Raw genomic sequence first — 13,777 nt, forward strand, 5'->3', positions numbered from 1 at the left:
AGATTCTTGTTTGTGATTTTCCCTAAGTAATGACGAATGATCACAAATAACGATAAAGGTTGGTAATATAACAAAGTTATCCTTTTTAATTTGTTGAATATTAGCGAAATATTTTCATATCAATGGAGATGCTACAAGCTCAACAAGATAATGATATTGCATAGTCGCTCTCAAATAATAACTAATACATATACATACAATATATATATATAAATTTAGACACTTGCGGCTATTAGAAATAAATAATTTCGAACGCTGATTAAAAGTGATCTTAGCCCAGCATCAATTGGATTGTGACCCACCCAACACAGTAAAATGAGAATAAACGAAAATCTTTTTAACCAATTTTTTTATTGTCTTTAAGCAAGATAATGATCATATTAGCTATGGGATCTCTCATGCCTAAACCACCTAACGTTTTCTGTTTCTTCCTCTAGAGAAGGTTCGACCCAACAAGTTATCACAATACACATTGCATCCTCGAAAAGCGAATGAGACCAACTTTTGTCTGAGATATCATACAATCATTTCACCACTCGATTGGATTTGCTAGAACTTCTTGCTTCATCACTTGAGGTTGCCAGTTTTCAACCTTTAGACATGGAATGCAGCGTGATTGACCCATCGCCAGTGTTGCCTCGGTAAACTTCCAATTGTTACAAAGGGGTCTTTGTCCACTTAGTTGTCGAACAAGGTCTTAGCAATTAGCACAAGGTGTTTAATCTAGCATTTCCATTGAACAGCTGCAGTAGTGGTACAGCTAACAGCCTAACACAAATAGCAAGTCACTCAGATTCCTACTATGTCAGTCATCGGTGCAAGTCCGATATGGATGTAGCTTGGTACTACCAGTGCATTACAGAACAATGGTATAAAGTGATACAGATTCCTAATGGTACAAGACTTGAGCAGAGCAAGTCCACTTGGAAAAATATCTTTGCTTGATGCTAGTCAAATAAATACAGTGCTTTCCACCAAAATATAACAGAACGGCAAGAAATCATCTTACGGACATTTTCTTTGAACGTAAGATGCCCCATGCTCTTCGTACCTGTCATCAGCATAATGAAAAGGTGTACTCATTAAAACCCACTGTAATTATGCGGCGTAGGAAGAGCTGTTTTAAAGGAAACAAAAATTAGGAGTACTGTTGCTTGTCAAAACTGAAAAGTAGCATTGGTTTCAAAGAAACATGCAGAACTTACTCGGACTTTGAAAACCACATTTGTTGAAAGGAACCAAGAGATGCCAATATGCTGCCCCCTATCCAAACACTGCACAACGCCTTTGTTAGATCAGAACTGTGTGAAGAAAGCCTCCAATTGCTAAGTGCAAACCATTATTTATGGAACAACAGATATATCCTCTTCAAACTAGCATTTCAAGATTTTACTAAAAGCAGTAATAAAAAAGAGTGTGTTTACCGTTTTCTCAAATCTGCACATATACGGTAAGGGAAAGGGGAAAAAGGATATGCCAATAGTACTTGAAATTTTACTAAGCAAAATGCTTCAGTTATATGCTGTCAGCTTTAAACTTAGAAGTAGCAAATATCGGGAGAAATCCAAACCAATCCGTGAATGTTGCATCCAGACGAAAAAAGTCCAGAAAACAAACTAGACAGTTGAAAGCTTCAACCTTTACTTTATACACTCAACACCTAAAGGAACTATTACCATGAAGAGAGGCTGAGAAAGACTGAAATGAGAACTACAGAGTAATAGTTTAACCTGAATCTCCTTTCTGTAGCATTTCCACTGGCCAGTACTTTGACTCTCGCTGCTTGAGGAGACTCCTGGAAGAAAGCGCAGACAGAGATATGAAATTAGGTATTCAAGCTAAGGAGATAAGATAAGACTGCTATCCTTGAATTTGAACAAGTGCATAAAAGGTGAGAGGGGCATAGTTAGAGTTAAATGGGAAATGGCACCTCTAGCAAATCCTTTTCCAGACGTTCTTTGAGTTGCTGCATCGATGCTGTTCCCCAAGCAAGCTGTATTAAGCAGTGAATCAAACTAAAATCTCATCCAAAGTTTCATATTCAAACAAGCAAAATAAAAGCAGTCTTCGGAAATCCATATGCTTGTGGTACGTAGGTGTGGGACTTAATCCAATGATAAATTTGAAAAGCACTGGCTCTAATCTGCCATTGAATTTTCATATTGTTCTTTATATACTAATTTTTATCTACAAAGTCATAAAGAGTATCATCCAGTTAGAAAAATTATAATTATTTTGTCATGCAATTTCTATTTTTTTTTTTTCTCCAGAAGGAAAGCGTCCTCTCAGTTTTAGTGCTTACAATGTGAAAATGGGAATTTAAAAGAATTGACTTTTATAAAATGATCTTCACAAGTATTTAAATGTTAAAAGCAACTACAAAAATTAGGGGAAGTGCGCAAAAAGGAAACTTCAGCCTCATATTTAAAGAGATTACAAGAAGCATTGATGGCTTTACCAATATACTACTAAAAAGTTCTCTTCGGATATCCACATCGCACTTGTTAATGCTCTCGATAACCTGAAAGTTTTGAGTAAATTACTACACCAAACGACAAAGGAAATGCGAAAGAGGAACAAAATTTGAAGGACGAATTTCAACTGATATTATCTATTTGAGCAAAGGGAGAAAGGACCAACCATTTGTGGTAGACCGCGAAGAGAAGCAACAGTCTCAGCAAAACTTTCCATACCGGGGATAGTCTGTGACGCACCAGAAAGAAAAACACCAAAGTAAAAGACTAGATAAACCAGAAAATCTGAAGCGGCTAGATTGAGAAGGCAAGATGACAGATTCTCCAGATAATAGGTATGCTTATACAGAAACAACACCGAAAAAATACTTTATTAAAAATCATTAGAGACTGATATCTCAAATAATACATATCTTTGACAATTCAACAACTAAATCTGAATCTCAAAGGTAGAGATCATGGCACAATAAACTGTCACCCCAGAAACATCCCACTATTTTGTGACCTGAAATACTATAAACTTTGTTGAACCTTCAAATGCAAGGAAATGAGATGCAAAGTTAAAAAGGTAATATCGAACCAAATTGTGTGAGCAGTACTGGAGGTGTGTAAATTAGCACAGCCAGGTCCACTATCCTCATTAACCATCAAAATAATTCTTGAAATATAGTTCTAATCATTGCAATGCAAAGATAGGACCTTGCAGATCATACCAAGGAGTGCTTCAGCTATAAGTATACCCCACTTCTGAAGGATCAATACATAAAAAGTGAAAAATACGACAGCGGGGAGGCAGGGCAAGAAGCATTACAGATTCAACATCTTAAGATTATTAAAATACAGAATCATGCACAGAAGAAGATGAAAGTCGCGCACAAACAACTGCTCACATACATCCATGAGACCATGCCTCCCACAAGATAAGAGAACAACACAAGAAACCCGAAAATTAGGACGGTAAGCAATACCAACCTGAACTAATGATGGATTGAAAATAATATCAGGAATCTTGAATCTATCCGCTCCGACTTCTATCGTTCTGTTTCATCATGCAAAACAAAAAAATAGAAGGCATATGAAACTTAATTTTAACCATACAAAGGAATATTCCCCAATTCCAATCTAATTGACTTAATTGATTTTTTGCAGAGAGAGAGAGAGAGAGAATTGAATGAGTTACTATATTTGACATCGCTAGATATTTGAGTCGTATGAAAAAGTATAAAGATGTCACATCAAATTCAATTAATATAAACTTATACAGAATGTTATCTTCAGCTTGACATTGTTTAAATGATGGACTCAGCCAATTAAGGAAAGAGACTCGCATGTTTTTGAGAAGGCATAGGTTAATCAAAATAGGTTATAGGCAGCAACTCTGAACGGCTGAAGCCTAATAATCTGGGACCGAAAACCACTACCATGGGGCTTCTAGTTATACCAAGAAAGAGTAAAACTACAAACCAAGAAATAAAAGGGGTCCGATTTTTGCATTTAGATCTTCAACCAAAGATCTAAGGAAACTCAATCACTCATTCTCCAATGAAACAGAGGAAGACTACAACACTTACTGCCCGTCAGGTAGCTCATAAGACGTCGTTGGAATGTTTGAATATGAACTATCTGCAAGAAATAGAGTAGCAGCATATTACTTTCAAACTTCAAAAAAGGAAAATACTACATACAGAAAAACACCAAAGAAAAAAAGCATATGAAAACATACAAGAATATAGTATCACTGGAACTTGAAGCAATCAAAACTGCCATAATGAGCATAGTATATATAATAAAAGGTCTAAGACTATTGCCAAAGATATCGGTGACATTTTGTTAGATGAGGAAGATTAATTTTTTCCTTTTTCCTTCTTCTGTCAACTGCCAACGTAAGCAGCAATATATACTAAAAGGTCGAAGACTATGGCCAAAATATATCAGTGACATTTTGTTGGATGAGGATAGTTACTTTTGCTCCCTTTCCCTTCTTCTGTTTCCTTTTAGATAAGGGTACATTATAGCTGAGGGAATACAAAAGAAACAACTGTCATTTCTGTCAAGACATAATAGAATGTTGGCAATATCTTCAGAGTTAATATCCTTTCACTACACTTAGGTCAAGATTCAATTCCCTGTAAATATCTCCTGCATTGGATTTTAGATGATTCATAGTTTTTCAGGGCAGAGTTGGATGAGGGAAGAGGAAACAACATATATTTAATACCTATGCTAGATAAGGATCTATGATAGAAGCTGCTTTGGTTCATAATAGTACCTTGACCCAACTAAAGTAACTCATTTTCCTGTTTCAGAGTCAAAACAGTTTTTTTTTTACCAATTGCATTTTAAAAGTTTATGATAAGTTTTTATAGTATCTCAATTAAATTTCGCAGGACAAAGTAACTGTTTCCAAAATTGAACCTCAAAAAATAAAAGTGGGCATTCAATTGGGAGTGGAAGCAAGTTATTTGGAGAACTGCCTTCTCATATTTAGATACATTTGTATCTTTTAGGGATAATAAACAACAGAGTCCATGAGTCAAAAGGAGTATAAGAATATAATAGTTAAGAGGAGAAACAAACCATCATATGGAGTATCTGGGGCTCGCGAGACGCATTCTTTTATGTCACTTGCAATCGCTCTCTGCAAAAACAGAACAAGACTGAGCAGCTAAGAGAAATAACAACTGAAGAAAGGAAATGCTAATAATGATTAACCTGGCAATACAGTTTGTAACTCTCTGTTGTATCAGGGAAGTCAAGGTCTACTGTCTGTGAAACAAAGCATAAATGTGATCAAGAAATTCGACAAAACATCAGAAGATTAATGGTGAACAAAGCTTAAAAAGATAGTAATGAAGAAATATAAACCAAGATACTTAAAATTATATTTAGGTGAGGATTAAACAATCAGATTGGTTATGGCACTAAAAAACAAGGGTGTGTTACCTGAAATTCTCCTGGACGGATCTCCTTCCGCTTGAATGAGTACCGAGGTTTATCTAGAAGAATAATGAGAAAAAGGGGGGAAAAAAGTTTGTTTCAAGATAAGGCAGATCATTGTGTATGAAATCATGTCTTAAGGGGGGAAACTGACAATAAATAAATAACCGTAATGCCTTTCTGTTCCAAACTTTTTATCAAGCAATCGGTAAGAATTTCTCCCCCAATAGGAGATGTAGCAACCGCCTGTTATCAAAATAAAGAAACATAGAATATATGTTCAACGAAACCAAAAACAGAACTTTGAGAAGTTGGACAACAATGCACAGACCATGTGTTGAAGATTTAACATCCATAGCCACTAATATTTTCCCATCCTTCAAAATATAAAAGAAAGATTGTACAAGTGCGCCAGCAACTTAGACCCTGTCTCCCCATGCAACGAGGAGGGATGATGCAACTAAACATGAAATCCTTTTCCTCCTTCCACCTCCCATAGACAAAATAAACATCTAAAATTTTCATCTTGAGTGCCTGCCATCTTCAACATCTAAAGTACATGATCAATCCTGCATTGATTAATTAGCTTTTCCACCTTAAAATCCATATCCTGGACTTGATTTCTTCTTCACTCTGGCTTACAATTTAGAAAACAGCAAGGAATATTCTATGAATGAATAGTCAGTTAACACATCTACTCGACGGAAACATGCCAGCCAAACCATTATATGATTTTTCTTAAAGAAATTCTAGCGAGATACAATTTGAGGCCCTCAGTTTACCATGAGGGAAGTACAACAAGATAATAGATATTACTTCTTTTTTATTTTAATTTTATTTTTGAGAGTGAGAAGAGGAGGTTAGCAGATTCGGGAACAAATTCATTTGCTTCAGTGCAATTAAACAATTCCCAGACGCATGTCAGAAGTACAAACATTAATGGAGATCTCTGTTTGTTAAGTAGGAGCTCTGCTAATGCTAGGAATTGAACAAAAGAATTCCATAAGAAAGAAAAGGAAAAGAGGTCATATTTCAAACTGGAAGTAGTATATTTTACAATAGATAGCTCAACTAAATAGGTAAAAGTGATCATATGTTAAACTCTTAATTAAGTGAAGACACTACAGTCATCAGGGAAAAAAAACGGAAAAAACTAGGCAGTTGTTCTTTGTTGAGGGATACCTTTTGAAGAACATATCCATCATGAACAGGAGCAACAGTAGTCGATCCTCCACCACTGTATTAGTTCAAGAACAGCTCTTTCAGCAATATCCAATGAGCAATAGAGAAAAGATGCAAGCAGAAACTGCTAGATTCATAACAGTTAAAAAGGTAGAGTAACAAAAAGAGCACACATGCATTCAGTCTCCTAAATAGAAACAGCTATAACTTGAAAAGAAAATAGTCAGCAGATCCGAGGACAGAGAAAAATGCAAACCACTCCTTCACCAACTTCAATAAGATAAAACAAAATACTCCAGAACTGGTAACTTGAGCTTCAATTTTGTATAAATGATTGGATGACTTTTGATGTATAGTTGATTGCATGGATGAGCATTCCAGAGAACATCTTTGTATAGCTCTCTTTGCTTGGGAAAATAGTTGTAGAGATAAACAAATAGAGTGTGCCTTCTTTAACACCATACACTCTTAGATAAGGTGGTGCACACATTTCAACAATAATAGCGAATTTAGCTTCTTAATTATTGAAGAATTTCATTTGTGCTCTTGGTGTCTAACCAATAGCCAATTTAACTTCAACACTATTTTGGTATCTTTTTTTTTTTTGATAAGGTAAAGGTTTCATTAAAGGAGTACCAAGAAGGTACCCAAAAAATTACAAGTTACAACATATCTACATCAGTTACATTCCCAAAATACCTATAAAATCTATAAACTGATCTAAGTTTTCAACTATATTTCCTTTACACCAGAAATACAAATTTTGAAGGCAACTATTCTTTACAAAAGCTAGGTGATTTCTTTGATTCTCAAAACATCTCTTATTCCATTCCAACCAAATGGTCCAAAAGATGCGGAGGGGTATAGTCTTCCAGATTTTCTTCAGATCTTTCCTGACTTTCTGGTATTGCCAACATAGCAGTAGGTCTTTCACATTCCTTGGCATCACTCAATGAACTCCACTCATGTTCAGAAAAGATTCCAAATTTGTTGTATTTGGTTACAATGCATGTCACACCTCCTTTTTACCCGCGCCCCGCAAAGGCGCAAAGGGAGTTTTTCCAATTAAAGGACAATCGAAACGGGATTTATTATTTAATTCAGAGTCGCCACTTGGGAGATTTATGGTGTCCCAAGTCACCGGTTGAATCCCGAATCGAGGAAAAGATTGACTCTGTATTACAGTCCGTGAATCAGAAATCCGGATAAGGAATTCTGTTAACCCGGGAGAAGGTGTTAGGCATTCCCGAGTTCCGTGGTTCTAGCACGGTCGCTCAACTGTCATATTCGGCTTATTTATCTGGTTTTAATACATGCTGAAACTTTGCAAATTTTAACTGTTTACCGCTTTTATTATTATTATTTTTAACGAGAATTGCAACGTCGTGAAAATACATCTCGAACCACGTCACATCAATGCACCCGTGGTTAGTGACACATTTCAACTCTGTTGAGATTTGGATTTGGGTCATATAAGTGTGCACCCGAGTTTAAGAAAGTAAATTATTAAAGGCGCGCCTAAAGCGACTAGCGTATCATTATTTTGGGTAGGGCCGTGAAATTTTGCTAAACGGCCCATCCCGAAGTCTAAGTAATTTTACCAACACGTATAGAGGGCTCCGCATCTTGTGTACTTTTGCTTGTCGAGGCTCGTCTCATTCATTATTTTTTAAAAGGAATTTGCAACGTCGTGGAAATGCATCTCGAACCACGTCACAATCAATGTACCCGTGATTAGCGACACGTTTCGACTTTCGTTGAGATTTGGATTTTGGTCACATAAATGTGCACCCGAGTTTAGGGAGGTAATGTTATTAAAATACATGCCTAAAGAGACTAACGCGTTATTATTTTGGGGAAGGCCGTAAAATTTGCTAAATAGCCCGTCCCGATTTCTAAATGTTTTATTTTAACCATTCATTGAGGGCCCCACAACTTGCATTTTTACTCGGCGAGGCTCGTCTCATCATTTTTATTTAAAGGCCCAATCCTAAAGCAATCTATAATTTTCTATTTTATTTGCCTCTAAAACAAAGAAGAAGATCCTAATTAGTTTTGCATTATTTAAGAATTAGAAGACCTGGGCCTATTGAACTCATACGAAATCAAATTTTTATTCGCTTTAGGTTCTGAATGCAGTCCGTATAAATAGACCCTTATCTAAGTGTGTACAAAGAGCAAACCAACTATAGATCTGGGCCCAGGTCCAAATGAACATGCAATCAGAGCTAGACCTGGGCCGTTTGTGACAGTACCGAAGCCCAAAATGTCCAAAGTGGACCACTAACCTCAGCTTCAATTCTAGTTGAACGCAGAATCACTGGAACAACTTCAAGTTATTTAACGTGCACTCAACAAATTATGAGAAGGGAGAATCACGTTTATCTACTCAAACTAAGGAACAATTGATCATTTGAATCTCATATTTAAATTCAGCTTACTCCACCTGTTTAACTAATGGCGATTCCTAATGAGGGATCGAGTTTTGGACTAAACAGCTCAATTATTTGATTCTACTAACATCCACGAGCAGATTCAAAGCAGTCTTAGTAATAAGGCATGTTCAATTCGATTAACTACTGCTATGAACTATTAATCCAGAATTACCAACACTTATACTATAACAATGAATTCCGGGCCATCAAACTTAAAGTGGCTGTCATACTGATTTCAAAGTCAACTATATCCTAGAAAAATAATTTAGTGGAATATATATGATAGCAAACTGAGATTCCATTAATCAACACAAGTTAAATCAGATTGTTAGCTATAGAACTCTTATGCTTCCAGGAATACACATCTAATTAGTTTAACTAAATCAGATTGATGTTCTAAATTCTAGAATCTATTATAACAGTCCTCCACAGTCCACAAGTTAAAACAAACAGTCCATCACAGTCCATTGGAGTTCAGAATACTTAACTACAGTGGACAAATACACGCATCATAAGCAAATTATCCATATATGTAACAGAAGTTTTTCACTATAATTCCGCAGCAGGAAACTTGCTTCATTTCTATTTCACATCCGATACGAGATGCTACATCAAAGTCTCGAAGTGTACCTGGTATTGACGATACAAGAAGAGGAAGAAGAGGATCAGCAGCAGCAGTAGCAATACAATACAGCAAACAACCACTGCAAATACCAAACAACAAGTACCAACAGCTATCACTTGAAGTTTATCGTTTTAAAACTGAACCTCAACTCTTTCTCAATACTCCCTGAAAGACTCTTTTCTTTTATTTGTTAGTTCTTCTAATTCTATCTTTAAACTGATTTTAAGACCTCCAACCCCCCCCCCCATAATCTGTCCTCAATGCTTTTATTTATGCCACCAAAACTGGCCCCCTTCCCGGCCCTCTTGAAACACTTAAACTAATACCACCACCATCTTTTTGCCCATAATATTCTCTTACAGCCCATTATCAAGTGTCTTGTGTCCAAAGGCATGAGCAGCTTATAATATTCAATTAATCTCCCATGCTGTTATATTTCCCAAGCCACTACTACTAGACAAAGTATTAGTTTAATGGTCAATTAAGTACCCTTACGGTCAGACCACTAACACTAAACATTTCAAGCCTTTTAAATCCCAAAATACCCCCTTAACCCCTGTGTATTACTGCCATGCCCTAAGCTTCATCGATCTGTTTTCTAAGTTACAAACCTAATAACTGATTTTTAACTGATCACTAAAGTACTACAGCTATAACCAATTCACAATCAAATTCAAACAATGATTCGATCAGAATTGAAGCAGTACGAATCAAATTATTATCAGGTTATTCAATCAGAATTGAAGCATGTAAAACTAATCGACGACACTTATTCAATCGACTACACGAATTACAACACATACAATCAATAGCAAATAATCAGAATCGAACAGACACACAGGTGATTTGAATCGTATTGATAGAAACAGGGATTCATAATAAAACTTAACTAATCGACGACACTCATTCAAATCGATTATATAGTTTATCATATACATTGACCATGACCAGAAAAAGTTCGACCAAATAAAAGGTCATTGAAGAAGGACAGAATCAATCGACAAAAAGAATTGAAAAATCAATAAAACGAAACTAAACAAATAAACAGATATAAACACATACAAAACGGAACCAACAGGACAGGAAAAATACCTCAAGAACTCGGACACTAGACGATCCTGACTTGGACTCTGACTCGGACCCTTTTGAGGTCGAACGGACCTTAATCGAGTGTTCTCAACTGAGAACACTTCGACTAAGGTCCACTGGACACCCAAATTCCTTTTCTTCGGACAAACTTCAACCTTTGGTTTTCTAGGGTTCTTGGGGGTTCGATTTGGGGTTCGAACGGTTCTGGTCTGATTCGAACCAAACCAACGGTGATTTGGTGACGAGGGAAGTCAGGGAGATGTCTGGTATGAGTTTGGGGCCGGTTGGGGTAGGTTTAGGTTTTGCTCGAATCTTCGATTGAAGATTCGAGAAGCTGGAGGTTGATTCGAGGCAAGCGGTCGACAGATCCGTAACGAGGGTGGTCAGGGGGTACCTTGGTGTGAGTTTGGGACTGGTTGGGGTGGGTTTCAAGTTTTGCTTGAATCTTCGATTGAAGATTCGAGAAGCTACAGGCTGATTCGAGCAAAACGGGTAAGGGATTCGTGGAGAGGGTGGTTAGGTGCTCTAGGGGTGTTAGTTTCGTGGTCATCGGCATTGTTGCCGCCGGCTTTCAGGCGAAAGGGTTTCAGGGCGGCTAGGGTTTCGAGGGTCGTTTGGTTTGTCTTTGAAAGAGACGATGAACAGGGGGTATGGCTTAGGGGGTGCGAGGTGAGAGGTTGGATTTATATACGGAGGGGTGGTTTAATCCTGGCCGTTGGATCAAGCACGATCAATGGCCTGGATTATTTTGCTAATAGGCACGGTGTCGTTTGGAGTTGTACCGGGGCGGTCCGGGTTGGGTCAAAAATGGGTAAGGGAGGAGTGGTCTGGACCGTTCGATCAAAACAAATCACCGGTCCAGATTGAACGTGACAGAAACGACGCCGTTTGAGAGGGTCGTTTTGCCAGATTGACTGGACCGGGTATAGGGGTGAAATTTGGGCCTGGTTTTGGTCAAAATCAAGACGGCCCAGTTCCGATCTGGTCCAATTTTCACTCCTTTCTAAAAACCAATTTTCACTCTTTTCTTTTAATTCCTAAAAACCAAAATTCCTAAATTAAATTGTAAAACCAAGCTTATTTTAAAAAAGATATTAATTAACCCTTAACAATAATTAACACACAAGATCAAACAAAAATAAAATCACACAATTAAACAAAAAAATGACAAAGCTACCAAAATTCATATTTTTGTGATTTTCATTCTTAAAAATAGGACATGGTTTAATTAATTCAAAAATGCACAATTAAATCCTAAATATGCATACAACATGTATTTTGGTATTTTCCAATTAATTAAACAAGATAAACATTCACAGACAAAAATAATTATCCAAAAGGTCACGCAAAATTCTCAAAATTGTACTCAAAGGCAATTTGTTTTATTTTTCGATTTCTTTTGGAGTAGTTCTCGTGAAGCAAAAATCACGTGCTCACAATGCAAAAAAAGATGTTCCAACGATTCTTGGGACCTTTCACATAAAAAACATCTGTTGCACAAAGGTACTCCTCTTCTCTGTAACATCTCTCGAGTTAAACATGCCTGCCTAGCTACAATCCATCCAAAACAAGCAACTTTAAGAGGTGCTAAAGACCTCCACAACATTTTTCATGGCCAATTTAAATCCCAGTGGCCTATTTGCTTCTGCAGTAGTCTATAGCAACTCTTTACTGAAAATCTGCCATCCTTACCATCAATCCAAATTTGGGAATCCATGTTGTTAACATCGAGGATCACAGGTTCCAAAAAATATAAAAGCTGACCAATTTCATCAACCTCCCAATCGTTGAAGTTTCTTCTGAAATTAAATTTCCACTCCCGCCCTGTATAACAGTCTGCTATTGTACAATTTACAGTGTAGGGAATCTATTCATTAGCTTCTCTTCTCCCAGCCAAACGTCTGTCCAGAACCTGATTCTGCTACCATCACCAACTTTCAATGCAATGAACTTCTGAAATTCAGGCCACAACTTGATTATTTGCGTCCATACTCCAATTCGTGAAAGCACAGAAATTGCACCAGGTGTCCAGAACTCATTTCTACCATATCTAGTGTCGACTAATTGTTTCCATAACTCCTCTCTATTGTCATTGTATCTCCACAATCATTTGCACAACAGACTTTTATTGTGAATTTTTAAATTTTTCACTCCCAAGCCACCAACTTCTCTATCTTTAATAACCTCCTGCCACTTCACCAGGTGAACTTTTTTCTTTTCAGAATTCCCTTCCCAGAGGAACTTGCTTCTCATGGAATTCAACTTCTTTTCTACACTGCCAGGGATGGGAAAAAGGGACATCAAATAAGTAGGCATTCCATCTAGCACGCTATTAATTAAAGTAAGCCTCCCACCAAGCGATAGGTATTTTTTTTTTCCAAGGGACCAATTTTTTAGTACATTTATCTAATACACATTGCCAGATCCTTTTATCCCTGACTTTAGCATCCAGAGGAAGCCCTAAATAAACAGTAGGGAACTCCTCAATATTACATCCCATTAGTTCTGCCAATTCATTTATAGAGCTATCTGAATTAACATTGTATATGCAACTTTTTGCCAGATTCACTTTTAGGCCAGAAACTGCCTCAAAAGCTAGAAAATCCCCCGAAGATGAAGAAGTTGCTCTCTATCTGCTTCACAAAGAATCAAAGTGTCATCAGCATATAATATGAGTGAGATGACTATCTCCCTATTGTTTCTTCCTTCAATCTTAAAACCTTTAATCCACCCCAAACTTTCCGCTCTTTTGATCATTAGACTAAGAATTTCCATCACAATTACAAACAAATATGGAGACAGGGGATCTCCTTGCCTTAAGCCCCTCTGTGACTTGAAGTAACCCTTAGGACTGCCATTAATCCACACCAAGAACCTGGCAGTAGAGATGCATGACTTGATCCACTCTATCCATTTATTCCCCAAATTCATCAACTGCAACAAATTCAACAAACAATTCCTGTTAACATGATCATAGGCCTTCTCCAAATCTAGTTTACATACCACTCCAACCTTTCCTTTTCTAAGATGATGGT

General features: G+C 37.0%; 1 protein-coding gene across 1 annotated transcript in view; it reads right to left on the bottom strand.

Moving 5' to 3' along the window:
* Window positions 1–316: 316 nt before the first annotated feature.
* The window catches only part of LOC104227832 (actin-related protein 4-like), a 34,547-nt gene continuing 21,086 nt past the window's right edge, over window positions 317–13,777 (bottom strand). The window contains exons 8-20 of the mRNA XM_070160669.1: window positions 6,594–6,648; window positions 5,564–5,657; window positions 5,418–5,470; window positions 5,187–5,240; window positions 5,052–5,112; window positions 4,046–4,097; window positions 3,447–3,513; window positions 2,641–2,703; window positions 2,459–2,521; window positions 1,931–1,993; window positions 1,731–1,795; window positions 1,206–1,274; window positions 317–1,051 (exon numbers count right to left, since the gene is read on the bottom strand). Of these exons, the coding sequence (XP_070016770.1) occupies window positions 1,006–1,051; window positions 1,206–1,274; window positions 1,731–1,795; window positions 1,931–1,993; window positions 2,459–2,521; window positions 2,641–2,703; window positions 3,447–3,513; window positions 4,046–4,097; window positions 5,052–5,112; window positions 5,187–5,240; window positions 5,418–5,470; window positions 5,564–5,657; window positions 6,594–6,648 (805 nt within the window). The 3' untranslated portion in view covers window positions 317–1,005. The remainder of the gene's footprint in view (window positions 1,052–1,205; window positions 1,275–1,730; window positions 1,796–1,930; window positions 1,994–2,458; window positions 2,522–2,640; window positions 2,704–3,446; window positions 3,514–4,045; window positions 4,098–5,051; window positions 5,113–5,186; window positions 5,241–5,417; window positions 5,471–5,563; window positions 5,658–6,593; window positions 6,649–13,777) is intronic.

The sequence above is a fragment of the Nicotiana sylvestris genome, chromosome 10, assembly GCF_000393655.2.
Source record: "Nicotiana sylvestris chromosome 10, ASM39365v2, whole genome shotgun sequence".
Taxonomy (NCBI): Eukaryota; Viridiplantae; Streptophyta; class Magnoliopsida; order Solanales; family Solanaceae; genus Nicotiana; species Nicotiana sylvestris.